Genomic DNA, 23,624 nt, shown 5'->3' with positions numbered 1-23,624 from the left:
TTTTTCACTCAAAGGAAATCCCTAACGGATGCCTAGGGTACGTCCGATTCGCACGGACTAGAACCTCTGGGGTGTTCCTGTGACACGCCTGGATGGAATCACGGGGATGCGTTTGCAATTCCGCGATACCGCTAGCGGTTGTCTTAAAAGCTTGTCGCGCTTAGTAACTCCTGAAAGGCTCCCTCGAACAATGCATCTCGAATTATTAGATTGGAACGATGTATATAATAATCAGGATGTTAATAAGGCTGTTGACACATTCTATAAAATTTTGTATGACTGCTTTGATAGATGTGTTCCTAAAAAAAAGTAACGCTAAATACATCACGTTATAATTATCCGACATGGTTCACACCTGAGATTATACGTACTATTAAAAACAAGTATTTTCATTTAAAGAAATATAAGCACAGCGAGCAGGAATTTAATAGAGAAATGTTTAAGTTTTATCGAACAATGACTAAAATTTTAATTAATAGTGCTTTTTCAAATTATGTACATACATTGGAAATTAACTTGAAAGATAATCCTTCTAAATTCTGGGACTTCGTTAAAAATCAGCGTGCATCTAATAATTTATGTACAGACTATGAGATTAATGGCAATGTAGTTTCGGGATTAAACGCTGCTAATGCTTTCGCAACCTATTTTAGGTCGGTATTCCTACCCGCAAAACCTAGATTAGATATGAATGAAATTTGTTCAGTGCCTGGTATCCCATCTGCGTGTGTTTCTGTAAGTTACATATCTGAGGCTGACATCCGTACCACAGTTAGGCGCCTTAAGCCCCGTTCGACAGCAGGTCCGGATGGTATTCCTTTATATCTTATAAAGGACTGTCTGTCTGTTTTTCAGGGCCCTCTTCACTTTATCTTTAATCTGTCACTATCATCCGAAAAATATCCGACTGCTTGGAAATTATCTCGAGTAACACCAGTTCTTAAGAGCGGTAATAAATCTAGAATAGATAACTATAGACCTATAGCTATTTTATCAGGCTTTGCAAAAGTTTTGGAAACAATATTAAATTGTCATATCACTGCTCAAATCCAGTCCCGACTGTCAGACTCACAGCACGGTTTTCGCGCCCGCCGCTCAACTACCACGAACCTTATTAATTTTACCGACTACAGTGCAAGGGCTTTAGATAGAAGAAAACAAGTTGACGTTGCCTACTTTGACTTTCAAAAAGCGTTTGACCGCGTAAATATTGATATTCTTTTAAATAAGTTTTCAAAATTAGGTTTTACACCCACTTTATTAAAGTTCTTTGCAAATTATTTCACAAACCGCGTTCAATACGTCCAACTTGGGTTTTATCGGTCTGATCCATACCTTGTACTTTCTGGTGTAAGCCAGGGTAGTACTTTAGATCCTACCCAATTTCTCATCATGATTAACGACCTTCCAGAAGTACTCAAAAGAACCCAATGTCTGATGTTCGCTGACGACCTTAAGTTGTTTATGACTATTGAAGGCAATAATGATTGCGATGCGCTTCAAAATGACATACATAATGTTTGTGCCTGGAGCAGAGACAATCAATTAGCATTTAATACATCTAAATGTAAAATTGTAACGTATACTCGGTCCCATTCCCCGATCTCCTTCACGTACACCGTCGACGGCGAAGCTTTGTCTAGCGTAGATAGTATACGTGATCTAGGTATAATCTTTGATTCGGCGTTAACATTCAATCACCACATTAAATTAACGTGTCAAAAAGCGTACAAAGCACTTGGGTTTGTTATAAGACAATCAGCAAGATTCTCTAACAAAGAATCAATTTTAATATTATACTTTGCTTTTATTCGCAGTACATTGGAATACAATGCTTTAATCTGGAATCCACACGAAAAACTTTATAAAACCTTAGTTGAGCGAGTGCAAAAAAAGTTTGCCCGTTATTTGTTCTATAAACTATATGGTTACTATCCTTATTTGTATCCCTCTCTTTATGTGAATGGTATGGTGGGCTTGGATACTCTTGAGCTAAGGCGAAAGTGTGCCCTTATGCTCTACTACTACCATTTACTAAATAATAAAATAGATAACCCTACGACATTGGGGGCATGTGGTATATGCGCACCGCGCTGTACGGTCATGAGGCGCTCCCGGCCGCTGTTCGCGGTGGAGTGTGTGCGGACGCAAGCTGCTCAGAGCGCCCCAACGCAGTCAGCCCTTCGATTACTTAATAATATGTTGGCCTCCAATAGTACATAGTATTGATATATTCGCTATGAATTCGTCTGAATTTGTTAAATCTTGCTTTAAGTATTTAGAATTATGTTAATGTGTATACTCGTATTATAAGATAAATTGTTATTTCTTTAATGTATTTGTTGTAGTGTTATTAATTTATGCTTGTTTATTGTACGCCTTGGTTGTAAACTGTAAGTGCAATAAATGTAAACTGTAATAAATAAATAAATAAATAAATAAATAAATAAATAAATAAAATAAAGGTCACCTCACTTCTCAGGACCCTGCAATGAGGACGAAACCCCCCCCCCCCCCCGATTTATCGCCCGCTGGTCTGGTTACGGTGGCAGTTTGGCCAGGTAAGCCCTGCGTCACCGACCGCGTCTTCCACGACGAATCGGGAGCAAGTTTGGGTCTTGTTCTCGCTCTCGTTCAGCCGCTTCCTTCCTGTATTATGGATTTGCAGAAGGAGGAAACTGCAATCCATTTTTCCTCACTGTCGACCATAGCCCTAATCAAAGCAGACAGCGAGAGATCCAGTCCAACAACTGCCGATAGCACGCTGGAAAGTCGGCGCGCATCTGCTCCGACGTGACCTCGGCACCGGCGTCGTAGTGATGACATTCCGACGTCGGCATCGATTCGAAACTAGAATCGTAACTTGGAAGAATTCGAAATATTTTGAATAATTCGCGAATTTTCAACTATTTCGAATTCAGAGTTTATTATGTTCGATATTTTCGATGTTCAAACATAATAAATACAATACTGAATCTGGTGATAATGAAACTCATTTATTAGAAACAATGTCACCAGTAGTGGAAAATAGTATTCGTTATAAAAACCAAAATGAATTGAAAAGATCTCCTGTCAATATTAGTGTCTACATTTTTTTATGTTACAGACAGAGATGAACATATACCTAATTAAATTGAAATTGAGCAATTGTTTTCTCAGGGGATTTTTAATCAAAAAGTATTTTATTCGTAAGTATAATATTTTGATACACGATGTATTGGATTTCGCTAAAGCTTTAGATTAGGTAAAACCGAATTTCGGGACCGTGGGGGGAAGGGGGGAGAGGGGGGGACGCTACCCCTGGTACCACTGTCACACCTCAGAACCCCATGGTTATGGAGATATCTATGGTTAAAGTTTTGAGGTTAGAAGAAGAATTTCGAAAGTTAGAGGAACGCTTGGCTCCGGCGCTGCGGGAAGTGCAGCCCAGCAACTCTACTTTTAATAACTTTATTTTTTTGTTACATAGGTAGATAGGAAATGAAGTAAATGTTATTAATATCTTAAAAAATTAAATTATCAAAAGTTGTTAGTTGACTCAGTATACTTAGGAGCCATCGAAATGATATTCGCACGACACTGACTGATCTAATTTATTATTGAAAATCTATTTAACAAGAATAAAATTACCAGAAAATAACAACAAAATAATTTACGTAATTTAAATATAAATAAAGATTTTAAATGCAGTTTTAAAATTGGAAATAATTAGAAGCAAATTATAATAATGTAAGTGTTTAACAAAGTGAGGTTGGAGAGGAGGGATGCCAGACGACGCATTTGCGGCACGACGACACGGAGATACGGAGTCACAGGGTCGACGACTGGTTGAGGATGTGACGATGCGATGTTGATGCGATGACACGCGACACGATGACACGAATAAGGTTAGGGAGGAGACAGTAGAGAGGGACTTAGCGTAGCATAGTCTTTATCCTATGGGACGAGAGTTTCTGAGAGCAACCGGTCAAAAAGCACATTAGGGACACTCAATTAAGAGCGTGCACGAACTAAGCGCTAGAGACTAGGGTACCGCCAGAAGTTCATTTCCTCATCTCGGCAATTGGTAGCCAGTAATGTATATTCATTCTTTATATAGCTTTATAAGCGTGATGTAACGGAGGTCAGCGCCATCTAGTGACAAAAGCGTTACTAAACAATGTTAATCCTATGTTAATAAGTTTTAATAGTGTGATGCACTTGAGGTCAGCGCCATCTAGTGACGCGTGCGTTACCTAACAGTATCAATCTTATGTTAATATGGTTTGTTACAAGAGTAAGAATTATCACATTTTTTTTCTTAAATTATACAGACATACATGTTACTCAATTTGTGAAAGCATAGAAATAAAATAATTAGAAATTGCTAGCCATAATAATTTATTTATTTCATTAAGGTAGAGTACTGCACATGACGACGCGTTGGCGCAACGGTCACAGCACTGGTTTGTGACTGTTGCAGCCATACAGATGTTTGTCGTGGTCTGGGTGTTTGTGCAGTCCTTGTGCATCTCACCACCGTGCCTCAGTGAGCGAGTTAAGTCGTCGGTCCGGGTTGTTATCATGTACACCTCATAGCGATCGTTACTCATATTAGGGAATATATCCGCCAACCTGCATTGGAGCAGTATGGTGGATTGAGCTCTGATCCTTCTACTACATGGGGAAAGTGAGATATGACAGGCTGAAGCGTAATCTTTGTTATACAATGAAAAATAAATTGCTAAGAACAACACTTCCAGTTGTGCATATTTCTGTTAACTTGTGTATAGATACTTGAATCCTACCCTACATATTGTTTGTGTCTTGTCTCAACTATGAATTGTTTATATTTTGTATTGTGATGTACCCAACATAAAATTTTGTAAATTGTATTCTTTTGAGAAATAAATGATTTTTAATCTTAACATAACACACATTTGAAACCACTTGTATACTAAAATATTTAAAGTATTTGTTTTTTTAGAAATAAATAAAATGGTACCCCGGAGTTATTAGTCTTGGAGGAAGTTAAGAAAAAAACTAACTATATCTAAAATTTATTGAGAGTTCAGCTACAAATAAATAATAACATTATCAGATAACTACTTATTTAAGTTACTATTTCTGATTATAAAATGTTTTATTTCATCATAGACTGCAAAATGTAAGGCAGAAACTATCACAGCTTTCAACAGACTAGGTACGTATCCTTTATACAGAGCTAGGAAGCCTTCCTCAGAAACAGTTAATTTTACACAATGCATAGTCCCATTACAATACATTTGTCTACCAAAAAGTTTTCTATGTTCTTGGAAACCTTGTATTTGCAGTCGCTTCTTTATCACATCAAAAGGGTAGATGGCTGTCTTGGACACCATACCTGCAATACCACCTGCTAATAAATTCGCTGTAACAGATGATTCAACTACTGTAGCTACATCTGTGCCTCTTTGGAAGTAGCTAATCCTATTAAATACATGCTCAGTAAAAAGTTTGTATACAAAAAATTGTATGCCCGCATGAGGGGCAATTTGTGCTAAAGTTGGAACTATACCCTTATATAGTGCACTAGAACCTTCTTTTTTAATGATAACACTTAAAGCGTTTGTAAAGCCGCGGTAAACTTTATTCGTTTTTTCTTCAGCTATTAATCGTGTCCGCACTGTGTCAAAAGGAAATGATAAAAGTGTGGCCACAGACGCAGCGATGGCTCCGTTGGAAAAATTTATTAAATGTTTATGTGTGTAAAAGAACTGAGGATCGGCTGTTTTACAAATTTGAGTAAGTATCTCGTACGTCGAGAACTGTATGGTGCCGTATGACACAGACAGAAGTTGTGCAGGAATATGACCGCTCCATAGAGCAGTTAATCCTTCATCCTTTACTATAGAGTACACAGCCTGCAATGTTGAGCTATATTTTGATCCTTTTTTAATAGGTTCTAGCTGCAGTTGGAATCTAATCTTGAGTACATCTAGTGGTTGGGCGATAGCTCTCGTAACTGCGCCGGCAATAGCACCAGCTATTGCGCTTTGAGACAAACTCAAATGGGATTCAATGTTTTCAATAAAATTAACCATTTTAATTCAATATTTTGTTTCAAAACTTAGTCATAGTTAAAGTCTTATATACTCTTTGGCTAAAATAAAATCAAATTTATGAAACAACTGTCAAATTCTTCACATAACTTGACAATTCATTGACTTTTGAGTGCAATTTAGGAACGTACATATAAAAGAGGATAAAGTTGAAAAATGAAATAAAAGACCTGAAGTAAAACTAGTGTATTTAATATTTAAAACATTAAAATTTGTCAATATTCACGATTCACAATTCAGTGTGTAACATTCCACTGCTCGGCATAGGCCTCTTTCGCGATGTAGGAGAAGGATTGGAGCAAAGAGTATATAAGGTTAATGCCTCAATCTACCACGCTGCTCCACTGCGGGTTGGCGGTTATATTCCCTACTACGAGTGATGATCGTTATCAGGATTCAGGTGTCTATGACAACAACTAGAACCGACTGCTTTACGTGCTCTCCGAGGCACGAAGTGAAGATCCACATACCCAGATAACCAGAGCTGAAAGGGATATCTGTATACAATAGAATTATCCATTCCCAACGGGAATCAAACCCTCAATCGCCGTTGTGTGACACAGTACACGCAACACTACACCAGAGCAATGTTATTATGTATTTGTAAAATTGTCAATATTTATAACGAATCAATTGTAGTACGAAATAAGGTTGACTATATTTAGCCCACAGAATTAGCAAGTTAAAGTGCCAGTGGGCTGGTCATCTGTGTCGCAGGACCGATGGGCGTTGGAGCAGACGGGTCCTGGAGTGGAGACCGCGTCTTGGCAAACACAATTTGGTATGTCCTCCGACCTGTTGGACCGACGATCAACGTAAGATTGCTGGTGTGGGCTGGATGAGGATTGCGGAAAACCGGGATGTCTGGCGTGAACTTGGGGAGGCCTATGTCCAGCAGTGGACTGCACTGGGCTGAATCGATATTCCGTGGAGTATTTCGTTATGATAAAATAGTTTACCCGGAGAACTTTATATCGCTTTATTTTTTAAATAAATTTAAATTTATTTTTTAATTTTTTTTAAATTTTTATTTTATAAAAATCTTACGCTGACAATAATGAATATAAAAAAAGAATTATCGCGCTTACATGCATATCGGCGATTCATTTTTATTTGTAGGTATTGATTACAAAAAAATGTTTTCGGTAGCAGTTCAGGGTTAAAATAAATACATAAAGGCTTTATCAAAAAGATAGTGTGTGTCAGCTCCGATGCACGATTGAAGTTTACTCCTTCAGATCAACTGTCTAAATATGCACAAAAAAGGCTCACTAGTCTAAAAAAAAGATTAATACCATCACAACATCGTCATCATCATCATCATAATACCATATCAAATGGTAAATAAACGTATCAAATAAAAAAAATACGTTACGAGGTCATTCGTTCAGTAAATTTAACTCATATTTATTTTCATCCCGAGGGCCTTATATGAAAATCGATTCTTAAGGAGTTAACTCCAAAAAAAAAAACAGATTTATTTCGTATTTTTTAGAGCAGGAGCCTATTTATTTTCGCTAATTGTAGTGTTGTGACTTGTGATACTTCAGTTAATTTTTAATGCCATTAAAAAAAAAAAAAACGTCAAATATTTATACCAAAAGTCAAGAATTCAAGAAATAAAGGCTGAATTAATATTAAAAAAAATCGATGCAATGTAACAATGAATTTATCATTTTAATTTTTTATTTTAGGGTACTAAGCACTTACCCCACCCCAGCCTGCAAAATAATGATACTTGTAATAAAAAAATGCGTATGCGCAGCGCTCACCTGGCTTATGATATACTTTAAATTTGTTCGAAACTTCGAACTATATATATTTATTTAAAAGTTAAAGGAAGTGGAGCTGTTCCAAACTGTACCTGAGCAATTAATAAATGCAACTTGAGCAGTTTATTAACACTTTGAGCAATTTAAAATATTGTACACTTACATCAAAAAATATAGGAGTTTGAAATTATTGATAGATTAATATTTTTCAATGACTTTTTTGATTTTTAATCAAATAGTTTAAGGTGAGCAATTTAAAAGGACAACGTAGTTGAATTGAGCTATTGAAAATCTATCGATTAGTATTACTAACTTACTAAGCGTTAAGCATAGCAAGTTGCAAGATTGAGTATAGTTTTTTAAGCTGTGGTGAAAAATATTTACTTTTCACATTTTTACGTCAATACCAATAGTTGACCAATAGCAATAAAGATTAAAAGATAACAAATTAGCTGATTGCAAGGTAATTGCTGCTACTTTTGAACCTATAAAAAATAAATAAATAAAGATGTCTACATCACTGGAAAACTTGGAAACTCAATTAGAGATGTTCATAGAAAACGTTAGACAAATACGCATCATTGTCAGCGATTTTCAACCACAGGGACAGAGCGTGTTAAATCAAAAGATGTGAGTAGATGTGTTTTAATTTATAAAAAAAGATGGATAGATTACTATTTTCACTATTTTAGAAGTATAAACATGCAAACTAACAATTGCTGGTATTTTTTTTAGTTGTCAAAAAGATAAAATGAACCACGACAATACGAAAAAAAAAAAAAACAATATAAAAAACATTGATTACACATAAAAAGCTGTTCTCAAGTCTACTGCACTACTACTACTATACTGCATACGGCATAGGCCTCTTTCTCCGTGTAGGTGAAGAAGGCCTATACCTCGTGGTTCTCAAGTATACATGCTGTAAAAAATATTGTTACCTCATTATTACCTCATTTCGATCAAGTCTGGTCATGGCATGCCTGATGACAAATCAAGTTGCTGTTTAACTACTTTAATCATGGTATCTTCTCCTCTATACCATTGCTGCATTGTCTTACCATGAAAGTAGTTTTAAATCTCTAACATATTTTAAGACCCACACTAATAGGAGATTCATTTAAACAGTTCCACTTTTTATCAACACATAGTTTTTATATTTTATACAGAACCCAGTATAAAACAAAGTATCACAGCAAGGCTTAGAGATGATATTGTAGTTGTGAGGACGCTTCTAATCAAAAGAATAAAATTTGTTTCTTTTTTTTTATAGATTAAGCACAATTATTTAAAAATTTGGTTTGGTGTAGTATATGCAGGGTATTTACAAAATATACAATGATTTTTTGATGGCAGCACCAACTGTCGGGACAAACTAAAATTAAAATAGAATAATATTTAATATTTGATGCTGCGATGGTAGCGCAGTCTACCAGATCCAATGTAAAACATTCCAAAATGAACAACTACTTATCAATGAAAAATTAGTTAAATAAACATTTTCCAATGGACCAAGTTGTGAATCTAAACCATCCTCGAATCCCCTTGAACTCACACAAAAATTCACTTGAACTCACTTCATCAAAATCTGTTCAGCCGTCTAGGAGGAGTTCAGTGACATACACATGCACACAAGAAATATATATATATAAAGATTATCTGTTTATTTTTCTAGTCAATCATTGGTGACTGGTCTCCAAGAAGTTGACAAGCTGAAGTCCCAAGTACACGATATTCTTGTTCCTACAGAAGTATTTGAGTGAGTAGTATATTACATTTATGTAGGTTTAAACATATGAATACAAGTAAAATAAATTAACTATCATATTCATTATTACAATAAAAATATTTTATAAGAATTCTTTGTCTGTACAACGGGATACAAGATTTACTGTGTTTGCTGTTGTTAATTCCAATATATCAGGTGCCAAAACGCTAAATGACATGCAATAAACACTAATGCGTTTATTCCATGTCACTGAGCATATTACCAGTGACCTTAAGAGCTAAAAAACTCACATCAAAGTTATATTTTTTCAGCTACATTGATCAAGGCCGCAACCCTCAACTATATACAAAAGATTGCATAGACAAAGCTCTTGCCAAAAATGAAGAAGTAAAAGGAAAAATTGACTCATATAAAAGATTTAAAAGCCATCTTCTTTCTGAACTGTCAAAAACATTCCCCAATGAAATTGCTAAATACAAAGCAATTAGGGGTGGTGAATGATGGAATAGACATACATATGATATTGTAATGTATTGATTAGGGTACAGACATACCAATTGTAGATTTAATGTTTATATTATATTTTACTAGCTGCTGCCCGCGACGTCGTCTGCGTGAACGCTATACAGCACCAAAAATACCTACGATTATATCTTTTAAAATAATATTCATTTACCCGTTTCTTCTTTACATTTCATATCTACAGAAAAATCTCATAGATGGCGCTGCTTTAAAATTGTCTTGTCTATACTTATATTCATTTAATTATGTTTATCGGCTTAGTTATATTGCGTAATTTTTATAGTGTGAAGCTAGCTTATATAGCATGGTTATTAACATAATAACAACAACATTCAAATATGCGTCGTTAGACTACATGTTGTTACAGAGTGCATTGTTGTTGTTGTTCACGAGCTCTTTTCCGCAACTCGTCGTCTTGGTGCGCCTTTTTTGCGTGATTCAGACTGCATTAAAGAAATAAAGGTTCACTGCTCGTTCCCGTCGGTGATAGCGTGATAATATGTAGCCTATATGTTGACCCAACTTCTTAATAATGTTTGTGCCAAATTTGAAGGAAATCCATGCTGTACTTTTTGAGTTTATCCCGGACATACATACAGACAAACTTCTTTTCAAAGCTTCGGTATCGATTGTAGATCACACCCCAAGTATTCTTTAAAAAAAAAATTCAATGTACACTTTTGACTTTCCTACCATTTTATTATATATACTAGCGACCCGCCTCGGCTTCGCACGGGTGCAATGCTGATACTAAATATACTACAGAATGTCTTTATTTATAGTATGAAGCTAGCTTATAGCATGGTTATTAACATAATAACAATATGCAAATATGCGTCGTTAGATTACACGTTGTTACAGAATGCGTTGAAGAAATAAAGGTTCACTGCTCGTTCCCCGTAGGTGATAGCGTGATAATTTGTAGCCTATATGTTGACCCGACTTCTTAATAATATTCGTGCCAAATTTGAAGTAAATCCGTGCGGTACTTTTTGAGTTTATCCCGGACATACATACAGACAAACAGACAAAAATTCTAAAAATTATATTTTTGGCTTCGGTATAGATTGTAGATCACACCCCGAGTATTCTTTTAAAAAAAATAGTCAATGTACAGTTTTGACTTTCGTACCATTTTATTATATGTATAGATAGATAAATACAGCTATTGGACTGATTCTTTTCTAAAATCTCAATGTAGCACCAAACAATTTTGGAGTTTTTAATAAGTTGGTAACCCTACTTTCATTTCTCATTTGGGAATATCAGTAAAAAATGTATATGTTTATAATCACTTTCTAATTTAAGTATTTGTTTCTTATAATCATAGCTGTAATAAGGTAATTAGTTTATAAGATAAATAAAATAAAAACATATGTATATTAAAGCATTCGTTTTATTGAAAAAACATGTATTTTATAAAAAATTATATAGAGAATAGAAAAAACTGCACACAAGGCAAGATAGTATACAGACAATATTGAAAAATAATTATGAAAATAGTACGAAAAACGCTTTTAAATGTAAAAGTGTTTGTAGTTTCATTGAAATAAAATATAATTAAGAAAATATAAGACCAGAAAAATGGAGATTGACAATAAAGTTTGACAAATTTTCTTTTGAATTTCATATGACAATTTTATTATTCACAACACATTTAAAAAATTAAAAAGTCTTCGTTATAAAATATTTCATGTTTTTAAAAGGTACATTTAAAAATAATTTATCTTGATTAATTTCAGCCAGCTGATGAATTTAATAAATATTATTAGTATCAGTTAAACGAAAATTAAATACATAAATATAACAATTATTATTTTATACTTCTAGAGATATACCATTGTTAGAAAAGGTATTAATTTTTTCGCTTGTCGTCTGATTAGCTAAAGGGGTGTCAACATTACCGATTACATGATCATTATCATTATTGACACTTTCGTCTGACGTTGACATTTCGCGGAGATTACATATTTCAACTGTCTCCGCATCGCTGTCGCAGTAAATATGAAAAACTGATTGTACGTCACTAGCGATGTTCCACATGTGATAAAACTCCCTCTTGACTGGTTCGACTAGTTGTTGTTTGCTTGTTATATATACATAATTCCAATGATCAAATGACCGGTCGTTACCCCAATTTAGCGTTCCTGTCATCAGAATTTTGTCGTCCACTAAGCAGAATTTATGTTGCATCGTAAATGTTGATTGATTAACTTTGCATTTTATTTCAGCTCCTTAAAACAAAACGATTTATTATGTATGGTAGTTAAGATTATTCAGAAAAGACTTAAATATTTGATTTGGTATAGTTCAAGTATATAGCGTAGTAATATATATTTAAAAAAAAAAGAAACAAAATTAGACATACCAGCGTCTATAAGTTCTTTAATAAAAAATTCAGTTGAATCATTGTATCCTGTTCGGTCTATAACAATACGGATTTTTATATTTTTTGACTTGATTAAATCAACTAATCGGGCCTGTATTGCTGGATTGTGTATGCCGGGCATGCAAACGTTTACACCCTTCTTTGCACTTTCTATAAAACTGACTAACTTGTCGAAGTAATTATACGCATTGAACTGTAATTTACAAAACACCATCACTTCATTAATTTCGAAATTTCTTCTTTTATAATAATATGCAGCCGCAGACACAGCAAACGTTAAAATAACTGCAGCAGCAGATGATAGAAGACGAGGATTTAAAGTCATTTTAACTTATTAAAAACATTAAATTTAAATTTTTGAATTTAAAGACGATGGAACTTTATATTTTTAGGTGAAATTAAAATTTATAAAACGTAAAGAGGTTAATGCAATCACATTATTAAGAATCAACAAAATTAGATCTACCCTCAAATTCGACCTGTTAACAAATAATTTGAAAATGCTAGTTAAAGAAGATGAATATATTACCAACATTTTTTTTTATCATGATGTGTTAATATTGTTTTACATCAATATGTTTATACAATTATTTATGATAGTAAATATAATCTTTTATGTTATGGTACGTCTTAAAAAATTAGACGAATTCATACACTCACCAAAATTAAGTTTTCATAGAAAAAGAAATAATGCAATATTCTAGAAACCTATATTCTAAAATAAAATCACAAATACGTTAGTGATTGATACAATTTAAAATCGATTGATAATTGTTTGCTTGTATTTATAATTATATATTATCCTTTTTTATAGAGAGTAGTTTTAATCGTCTATTAAAAATTTTTTTTCTTTCTAAATTTTATCGCAAGACAGTCTTCTCTATGACATCCTTGTTCGAAGGAGCCTACTATTACAATGTACTCTGTGGAAGGATCATACTAACCCATGATACTAACATTACCAAAAATAAATTAACCAAATAGTGAAAATAATTAAACATTTATCAGCAGAACTGAAATCTAAGTTGTAGAAGATGTTTCCAAACGAAAATGAAATGTCAAATACAGCTAATGGCGGGAATAGTATATTTTGACGTATTTAATTCATTTGTTTTTGTTGAACCGTTTGGCTTAAGTGTTTTTGTATGTTATTTTGTTGAATTAAATAAAAGATGAATGGTTCATCTTAGTAAGTTAGGTTTTAAGAAAAAATAACACCGAGCATCTATGTATCAATAATTATTAATTAGCATAAATTTATTATAATAAGATGGGTATTACAGGTTTAATACCTTTCCTTGAGAAGGCTTCAAGTAATATAAATGTTAGTGAATTCAGTGGGTCCACAGTTGCTATAGACACTTATTGTTGGCTTCATAAAGGCGCTTTTGCCTGTGCTGATAAGTTAGTCCGAGGAGAAGATACTGATGTGTAAGTTGCTTAATGTTATACATACCAAATTATCTGACTAAAACTTTTTAAACCTATCTTTATGAACTAGCTGTTCATCGCGATTTCACACGTGGTAGCTTGGCAATACATAGTAGTGATAATAATTCTCTGATAACCAAACAGAGACTTATTATAGCTTTAATTTTGCCCTGAAAGCTTTAACAGCTAACAAGCTTAAAGCTTAATATGTTTAATTTTTTTTAAATGCTATTAAGCTGTTATTTAGGATTTTATTAACATCTTAAATACCAGCTTCCATACTTTTAGGTAAAGATATGAGTAAGTTTCATATAAAATTAAACCTGTACATTATATTCCTTTGTAGAGGGTTTTCAAAAAAAATTGAAATCTTTTTTTTTTTAACTGCATCCTGCATCTACTCATAATTTACCTCCATACTACATTGTAACTTCAAAGATTTAGTAGTTTTAAAATTTAGAGTGATGATAATGAGGTTTGGTTTTTTCTATGACATGTATTTACAATAGCTCTTTTTTCTTACTTAAAAACTACAAAAAGACTTAAAAAAAATATTGTTTTATTTTTAAGTGACTGGCAACTCAACAAATAAACTTTTAGGTTTTATTTTGCTAGTGTAGGCTGTTATAGCCTAGCTAAATAAATATTTAGATATTAATGTAACATTTTAATTTATCTGATAAGTGCAATGCCATTATGTTATTATATTTTTATTTACAGGCATATCAAATATTGCTTAAAGTATGTGACAATGTTGCTATCGAAGAATATTAAACCTATTTTGGTGTTTGATGGACGTCATCTACCTGCTAAAGCTATGACTGAATCTAAAAGGAGAGAGTAAGTTTCTAAATTAGCTTAAATTTAAAAAAATAATCATTGACATATCTAATTCATTTGAGGGCTTAAAATAAACCATCCATTGTAAACAATCATTTTTTTTGTATGATACAATTTTCTGCATTTTTTTTAAAATATATTTTTTATCTTATTATCTATAATATAAAAATGAGTCGCTGAATGTGTTGCTAAGCGCAAAACTCGAGAACGATTGGACCGATTTCGCTAAATTTTTTTTTTAAATATTCCTTGAAGTACGAGGATGGTTCTTACAGAGAGAAAAATTCTAAAAAAAAAATTAATAAAATTAAAGAATCGACTGCTAGGCGATACGAAGTTCGCCGGGTCAGCTAGTTAGACATAAAATAGAAATTGTAAAGGTTTTTCTTCGTAATAAAAAAAAAATAGTTGGTTTTTTTGTGCCGGCCATTTAATTTTGTAATTATATTATTAAATTGAAATTTAATAAAATATAGGTTGTATATACATTATTAAATGGATATTTTGTGTTTATTTGAAAGCTGTAAATTATTTATAGGGTTAATGAAACACTATGTCGAGGTATTTTCTGTGTTTTAAATTAACATTTTTTCTAGGTCTAGGCATACATCTAAGAAACGGGCTGCCGAATTATTAAGCTTAGGAAAGGTAAAAGAATTTATTTCTATGATTTTTTTAAACAATATATTTGTTATATGTGAGTTTAGAATTAACGATTTTGAATAAAATTTCAGATAGAAGAGGCAAGATCGTTTATACGACGTAGTGTGGATATCACTCATGAAATGGCACTAGCTTTAATAAAAGAATGTAGAAAACGTAATGTGGATTGTATAGTAGCACCTTATGAAGCCGACGCTCAACTAGCATATCTCAATATTAAGAATTACGCACAATTAGTTATCAGTGAAGATTCAGACTTAATATTGTTTGGATGTACAAAGGTTTGAAATATTTATAGATATATTATTATCTTATTGATAAATATATTAGACTGACTCGGCAGCCTTCGTAACATTATATTATTTCTGACTCAATTAGTCTCTTTTTTTTTGTGTGTGTTCATAAATTTTTACTAGGTGTACCGATTTTGATGATTCTTTTTTTTTATTGCATGCTGGTCCTTGTCATTTTGTCCAGTTTAAATTTGATTGAGATTTGACTAGAGGTTTTCGAGTTACTCCTTTTAATGCGTATTTTTTAAACTGTTTTACCGATTATCTAAGTCATAGTACTTGCCGATATAAATGAAGTATTTTTTTCGTTTGTGAGCAAACACAATTCTGTTCTTAAATATATTGAAATTGTATTAATTTTCTTTTACACAATTCTTGTTCAGCCAGAAACAAATAAAAATTAATAATGAATCTAATTTGATACAATGTTTGGATGTTAGCACCTACATACATTTTGTCTATTAGATTTGTTATGTATATAGATACAGTCAAATTAATATTTTTCATATACAATTTTAAGCGATATAATTCAAGTTACTATGTGTATGACTCAATAAGTCATAAAGTATTTAATACTGTTTATTGTACACTATTAAAAGATACAATAACAAAAGTAGTATAGTTCGAGGAAGATTTATAAAAGATTTATAATTTATTTATAAAAGGTTTGACCTTTTTAATTGAGGTATAGGTATGGGGTATTGCCTCGACCTTACAGAAGATCACAGCTAAATAGCTGCAGCGGCAGCTGTTTCCAAGCAGTATTGTGTTCTTGTGGTAAGGTATCAGAGCTTCTGGGGACGGTCAAGGGTAGAGTTAACAACGCGTTTGCTATGGTTCGTTCGTTATCAGGTGAACCGTACGCTTGTTTGCCGACCTAATTTTAAAAGAAAAAACTAAATTTTTACAGGTTTTATTCAAAATGGATCTTGATGGAACTGGAAAGTTAGTAGAAACAGCTAAATTACCTCTAGTCATGAAGTGTCCAATAGAGAATTATACATTTGATAAATTCAGAAGGATGTGTATAATGTCCGGTTGTGATTATCTTGCTTCCTTGCCAGGTATTGGATTAGCGAAAGCAAGGCTATTTGTGACGGTTACACAAGATCCAAACTTTGCTAATGTGAGTGTTTAACAAAACTAAAATTCAATCAATTCAAATAGGCTTTTAATTGTAAGACAAGGCAGAAATAATTATAACGTATTCAGCCTGTAAGGTCCTACTAGGCATAGGTCTCTTTCCCCATGCAGAAGAAGGATTGGAGCTTAATCCATCACGCTGCTCCACAGCGGTTTGGCAAATATGTTCTCTACTGTGGAGTAACAATCGCTTTCAGGTATTTATGATAACAACCAGGGCCGGTGGCTTAACGTGCTATCCGAACCACGGTGGGAAATCCACAAGGACAGACATCAACAAATACGAACCCACAAACCATCAATGTTTTAGGTGACTATTTGCACCACTACACCAGAGCGGTTGTAAACATAATTGTAACCGACTGATGATTAATAAGAATCAAAAGCATTTTTGTTGCGTTTTTCCAACCAAAATTTTTATTTTATGTGGTTCTACCAAAATTTACCACCTAAATAGAGCATGCTTGTCTGTAGAGTTTACTTCACTGACCAGTCAATATGAATACGGCATTACCGGTCAATATGATTAGGATTTAATTGGTGCATTGCTATGCTAAGTAACAGTATAACTCACTATCTTCTTCACAAAAATAGACTATAGAAGTAAAATAATCGTTTTCAACATAATATATTGTCTATCTTCTAGGCCTTAAAGAAGCTACCGGGCTTCTTCAACAAAGCAAACTTAACTGTGACAGATGAGTACAGAGAGAATTTCTTAAAAGCAGAAGCAACATTCAAACATCAATATGTTTATGATCCTATCGAGAGGAAAATGATAAGGCTGACGGAACCTGATGATGAAGGTATGTTGAAAATTATCATTAGCTAGTAACTTATTAATCAACTACAAAAAAAAATTGGGAGGTTCTCAATTCGACTGTATTTGTTTTATGTGTATGTAACTTTTTTTTAATCGACAGCCAGTGCTTGTCATGCAGTCCCATTTAAGTTTGATAAAAATCTAACGAGTACTTTTTGAATTATTTGTAATAATTGTCTTTTTCGACTACCTTCGTTGTAGTACTTATTTATTTGAAGTCAGTTTCTTTTTCGTTTGAGAGATAACATATCACACATTATCTTTTTCCCATTATTGGGTAAGGGGTAATTATTATGAAAAAGTATTGAATTTTTTTTTGTGGTGAGTTTCACTTACCATTAGGCAGATAATCACAGAAATTGTATCTATTTTTTTTTTCTGAAAATAAATAAATAAATTAGATCATAAGCTTACTTGGAAACATGTATTCTGTTTTGTGTTAAATTTTTATAAAAATATTTTTTGGCTTCAAGTGTAAGATAAAAATTATCTTAGTGAATGTTATCGACAGAATTATTTGTTTGATTGGCTAAACTTTTATTTATATTTTAAATTTCAGACACAGAAACAGCATTGTGTGTGAACGCGGGTGAGTTATTAGAACCCAAGACTGCATATCAATTAGCTTTAGGTAATTTAGATCCGTTTACATTGAAGAAACTGGATGATTGGGACCCCGACCATTGTACCATTGACGTGGTATGTACTAGATTTTTTTGTTTCTTATTATATCATTATGCTGTGTGGCTACGGTACTAAAAAATATAGCCTCTCTATCTCTTCCCGTGGGTGTCGTAAGAGGCGACTAAGGGATAACACAGTTCCACTACCACCTTGGAACTTAAGAAGCCGACCGATGGCGGGATAACCATCCAACTGCTGGCTTTGAAATACACAGGCCGAAGACGGGCAGCAGCGTCTTCGGTGCGACAAAGCCAGCCCTGCGGTCACCAACCCGCTTGCCTAGCGTGGTGACTATGGGCAAAACACATGAGTTCACGCCATTTTTGGATCAAACGTGTGGAGGCCTATGTCCAGTAGTGGACTGTGATAGGCTGATGTGATTATATTATTACAAATAGTATAGAATATTGACCTAATTTTTGAGAATTGGAAAAGTTTTATGGAAATAAATTTAATGTATGAATGTAAAATTTTGAGGGCGTGTTTGTGTGGTTTAAGGCATGTTTTACCTTTTGTTTATTGGATACCATTAGGGAGCGTTCATAGTTTTATGGTTTTCTATATAATTACATCACACCGAATTTTACCGTTTTACGTTATACGAACCCTTGTCACGCTAAGTCACACTTCTGACCCCCAACAAATTTTCGTCACAAAAGCTAGGCCTACATAAATGAGATTAAAAGCAGCACACAGATTTATAATTACATTTATTTTATTTAAAAGATGCACTAAAAAATCTTCCTCTTGTCATATCTTGTCACGCTAAGCAAAGACTTTATCGATATCAGACAGATATCAGATAGTTTTAATAATTGTTAAAACAAGTTACAGAGCTTAAATCAAATTTAAACTTTCAGCTTAGTTAGGCTAATTTAGCATCGCAGTCTCATATCATTAGCGTATATTTAACTTTTTTGAAATAAAACTTCTTTACGCATCCTTGACTTTGGAAGTTAGAATGCGTGACGAGAGCGTTACGAAAAATGTGATCAGGTGTGGCGAACGGAGCATGAGAAAGAGGTGCGAGCACAAATTTTCTTCTCTCTTTCTATCATAGCCAGTTACGTTTCGTATATCTAAGATACGGTGCAGGTTCATTGCTAAAGAAGTTTTACTTCAGTCGTGTGCTCTAAAGCACACTCGTTTTTTTTCTAGACAATAAGTAATATTATTATAACTAACAAAAAAATCTCATATTACAGAATGATAGAATAAAAACAAATAGTTGGAAAGAAAATGGTGTATCTAATCACCCCAGTATATGGAATACGAATTATCGGGAATATTTAAATAATTCCAGTCCTTGGGCTAAGAAGGTTAAAAAGCAAGAAAGTATAATCTCGACAAAGACGAGGGCTCGAAAGAAAGTTGTTAATTTGGTACCAAAATATGTGCCTGAGACACAGGATCAGAGGTTTGTGGATTTTAAAATTTATTTTTTTTTTATCAAGAATGAAAAGCTCTGCTATATTATATGAGAATCGGTCAAGCCGTTTCGGAGAAGTTTAACTACAAACACAGCGACACGAGAATTTTATATATTAGATATAAATAAATATATATATATTACACCCAGACTCGGGGTGAATCGAACCCACAACCCAACACTACAAACTGCGCCAAAGGGCTTGTCCAAAAAAAGTATTGTATGTAACAACTTTAAGTTCTTCTTACAATATAATAATTTCCTTACGTTTACGTTTACTTATATTTTATCTTGAATATTATTTTTAGTTTATCTATCGAAGCATTGAGCAACATGTACTGTGTAGAACCAGCAAATAAAAAACAGAAAATTGACTGCGATAACGAAACGCAATATACCGAATACAGTCAAAACGAACATGATATAGCGATAATAGATGATGAAGATGTATTTCAAACAAATAACAAAAAATCGCCAATATTGGAAAACAAACGCAGATCATTCAAGAAATGTCTCAGAGCAAATAGTTATTCAGTATTAAAGAAATTAAGTAATTTCCCGAGAACAGTGATAGACGTTGACGAGAATGTTATTGAAAGTAAATTTTTTAATTCAAACAAAAATCAGATGAAAAGTGACATTTGTCTGATTGAAGAATCACCTGAAAAAAATAATTTTAAATCTCATGACGATGCTGAAATAATGGAATGTTCAGAGAGATCTGATTCATTAAAAGATTCTTGTAGTCCTGTAAACTCTGAGACGAGTTCTGTTATAAAATGTAGTCCTCAATCTAGGAATCCTTTTAAAATTAACATAGACACTCAAGTCTCTACAGACACTGGTTTTAATGAAGATATGAGTGAAACAGAATTGAATGGAATTCCTGATTCGCAGGTTTGCTATTTGTATTTTAATTAATTTAATTCTTGACAATGCGTTGGCGCAGTTAACAGTGCCCCACCCAATTTTTTTATTTTTTATTTTATTATGATTTGGTATTGAAAAATACAACCCAAAATTTTCACCATTCTACCAACAGCGCTATTTATAAAAAGCGGCAAAACAACACTTGCCGAGTCAGCCAGTCCAAAAAAAACTTCTTAATTAACGTTCCCCCCCATTATAGATGATTACAGCTTAACAACGAGAAAAGATACAACACAACTTGAATTTATACAAAAATAAAGAAAAGTTAATTACTTAATTAGGAAAAGATAAGTTAAATATGCCAATTATAATGAAATGCTAATGAATAAATCATCATAATATCTAAATTTATTGCAGATGTCAGAAGAATGTTCTCCACCCAAGTCATTATCCCAGCTAACTCCGACTAAGTCAAGAAGTAATAGTTTAAAAAAATCAACAAGTCGCATTGGACTCAAGAAAACACAACTACCAAAAAATCAACCCACCTTGCTGAGTAATTTCGGTTTTCAGAAAAAGTAAGTTATTATCATTAAAACAATAGATATTTTATATAACACATTAAGAAGAATATATTTATTAATATTTAATATTTTTAACCGATATGAAAAAAGGAGGAGGTTTTCAATTCGATTGCCTTTTTTTTTCTTCTTTTAACGAAAGCTAGAGCCTGTCACATGGTCCCATTTAAATTTAATCGAGATCAGAGTGCCTAGTGCGAGTTTTATTCATAGAAACATGACAGAAACGCGTTTATACGTGAAGATTATTTTGCATGGGAATTTAAACAGTGCAGCCTAGACGATAAAGAATAGTATACGATACAATCGATACAGAGTCATCTAGCGGCAAACGCGAGAACTAGGTTGAATTGCCGAATTTCCCATACAAAATGAAGTTAAAATTTACGCTCGTTATTGCGAGACGGATTAAACAAAACTCGCACTAGGCACTCTGGTGAGTACTTTTTAGTTATATCTAATAATGAGTATTCATTTGACTATTTTTTTGGTCTTCCTACGTTGTATTACTGGTAGATGTAATTGAAGGAGGTTTTTTTTTCGTTTGCGAGTGAACATAATTATATGTTTGTGCTTATATTTATTTGACGATGCGTTGGCACATGACAAACATTTGTATAGGCCGTACAGATGTTTGCCGTGGTCTGGGTGTTTGTGTTGTCCTTATTGTTCTCCCTACCGTGTCTCGGAGAGCACGTTAAGCCGTCGGTCCCGGTTATCATGTCCAGCTGATAGCGATCGTTACTCATAGAATAGAATATATCCGCCAACCCATATTGGAGCAGCGTGGTGGATTAAGCTCCGATCCTTCTCCTAAATGGGGAAAGAGGCCTATGCCCAGCTGTGGGATATTACAGGCTGAAGCGTAGCGCGTAGCATTTACATTTGTTACATTCGATTTTGAGTTACGACGCTTTGTGAGGCGGGAGGCGGCAGTTTTATACTAATGTAATTATTACCATTAGACATTAATTTGCAATGTACCAAATAGTTGAAGTAAGTAAATACATATAATCATTAAACGTAATTAAATAATAGTAACGTAATTTACTTTGTATTTTTTTCAGGCCAGTATTGAAGAAATGAAGATTTAAATAACGATTAATTTTTATGATAAGTGATACAAGATTTTAGTTTGTTTGTAAATGTATAATGGTTTTAAGTTTGACGTGTAATTTGTATCCATTAAAAAATATAAAAAATATGGTGATCTTTAAATACTCGAGCTATTGTTAGAGGGCGACGGGTACTCGATTCTGCTTCTAAATACGTACAGAAAGGTATATTAATTATTTTTGACTCTATAAAATGTGTCCTAAATGTCACAATAATCGTGGACACTAGCAGCATCGTTTACAAGCGACCAGTTGATGCCTTTACTCGTATATTGTAATTACAAAGACCTATTTGTGTCTCCACATACCCGCTGACTAGGGGATAATGACGTAAAAAAAAATGAAATATTAGTCTAATATTTACTTGTCAAGTCTGTGATAGCATTTTTAAAACGCCAAAAATCCCATTTAATCGGTGATTCGGAGTCAGTTTAGGTCACAATAAGTCGAGTGCTTTTCTGCCTAGATATTTCTTTTTGTCCTGAGTTAAGTAAAGTATGAAAAAAATAATAATTTCTAGTTATTGCCTTGTTCCCAAGAAAACAATGCGTGGGTCGATGGGACTTCGTACGGGACTAAGAATTTACACTGAGATTTTTTTGATTAATTTTATAAATAATTTCTTATTAGTTAATTGCAATTTTTTATTTAATGTTTGAAACATTACATAAAGGACTAAGTGTATTCTCGATTTTCTCGAGTGTTTAAAAATTATCCTATAAATTATGTACAAATTGACAGATTTTCAGTATTAACAATAAAACAATATTTAAAGTATTGCTTTCATAAATCTAAATATATAAAGAACTAAATACTTATGTAACTTTTTCTGAAAATCCAAATTAAACTAAAATTCTCACAATACTATTCCTGTAATACATAATGTGACATAAGGGTAACCAATCATGTAACGATGCTCTGTGATACATTTTCTCGAGCACAGATAAACAAAATTTGAAGTACATTTTTATGTTTATGTGTCCGTAGAGATTTTACGTTTTATATACAAATACGCATCGATTGCATTTAAATTGTGGAGACGAGCTGCCATCGAGGCGTTTATTGTAATTTTTATAATTTGTGATTATGTTAAGTTAATGCAGAGTCGATTAATGCTTTATAGCAAGTGCACTATTGTACTAAGTAGGATGTTTTCCATAGAGTGACAAAAGTATTTGCTAAGTTCAAGATACGATCAGTCTTTAACCACCTGCTGTATGGCCACTGGGCATAGGCCTCTTCTCCATGTAAGAAGTTGAA

At 33.2% G+C, this 23,624-nt stretch overlaps 4 protein-coding genes across 4 annotated transcripts; 2 read left to right on the top strand and 2 right to left on the bottom strand.

Moving 5' to 3' along the window:
- Positions 1-5,027: 5,027 nt before the first annotated feature.
- Positions 5,028-6,147, bottom strand: LOC123659614 (mitochondrial thiamine pyrophosphate carrier-like). The gene has a single exon (XM_045594818.1). It carries the CDS (start codon positions 6,060-6,062, stop codon positions 5,085-5,087), a length of 978 nt encoding a protein of 325 aa, XP_045450774.1. The 5' UTR covers positions 6,063-6,147; the 3' UTR covers positions 5,028-5,084.
- A 1,994-nt stretch (positions 6,148-8,141) lies between these two features.
- On the top strand, positions 8,142-10,188 carry LOC123659733 (mediator of RNA polymerase II transcription subunit 10). Its single transcript, XM_045594914.1, has 3 exons — positions 8,142-8,482; positions 9,528-9,611; positions 9,893-10,188. The coding sequence occupies exons 1-3, from the start codon at positions 8,361-8,363 to the stop codon at positions 10,080-10,082; spliced, it is 396 nt and encodes a 131-aa protein (XP_045450870.1). The 5' UTR covers positions 8,142-8,360; the 3' UTR covers positions 10,083-10,188.
- A 1,293-nt stretch (positions 10,189-11,481) lies between these two features.
- LOC123659495 (mitochondrial cardiolipin hydrolase-like) lies at positions 11,482-12,817 on the bottom strand. Its single transcript, XM_045594708.1, has 2 exons — positions 12,472-12,817; positions 11,482-12,337 (listed from the first exon to the last, which is right to left on the bottom strand). The coding sequence occupies exons 1-2, from the start codon at positions 12,815-12,817 to the stop codon at positions 11,922-11,924; spliced, it is 762 nt and encodes a 253-aa protein (XP_045450664.1). The 3' UTR covers positions 11,482-11,921.
- A 945-nt stretch (positions 12,818-13,762) lies between these two features.
- LOC123659777 (exonuclease 1) lies at positions 13,763-22,453 on the top strand. Its single transcript, XM_045594953.1, has 11 exons — positions 13,763-13,923; positions 14,644-14,763; positions 15,360-15,411; positions 15,498-15,707; positions 16,630-16,845; positions 17,509-17,668; positions 18,245-18,384; positions 19,575-19,786; positions 20,107-20,695; positions 21,086-21,246; positions 22,317-22,453. Exons 1-11 carry the CDS (start codon positions 13,763-13,765, stop codon positions 22,333-22,335), a joined length of 2,040 nt encoding a protein of 679 aa, XP_045450909.1. The 3' UTR covers positions 22,336-22,453.
- The last annotated feature ends 1,171 nt before the right edge of the window (positions 22,454-23,624 follow it).

Source organism: Melitaea cinxia, chromosome 14 (assembly GCF_905220565.1).
Source record: "Melitaea cinxia chromosome 14, ilMelCinx1.1, whole genome shotgun sequence".
Taxonomy (NCBI): Eukaryota; Metazoa; Arthropoda; class Insecta; order Lepidoptera; family Nymphalidae; genus Melitaea; species Melitaea cinxia.
This window is presented reverse-complemented; position numbering and strand designations above follow the sequence as displayed.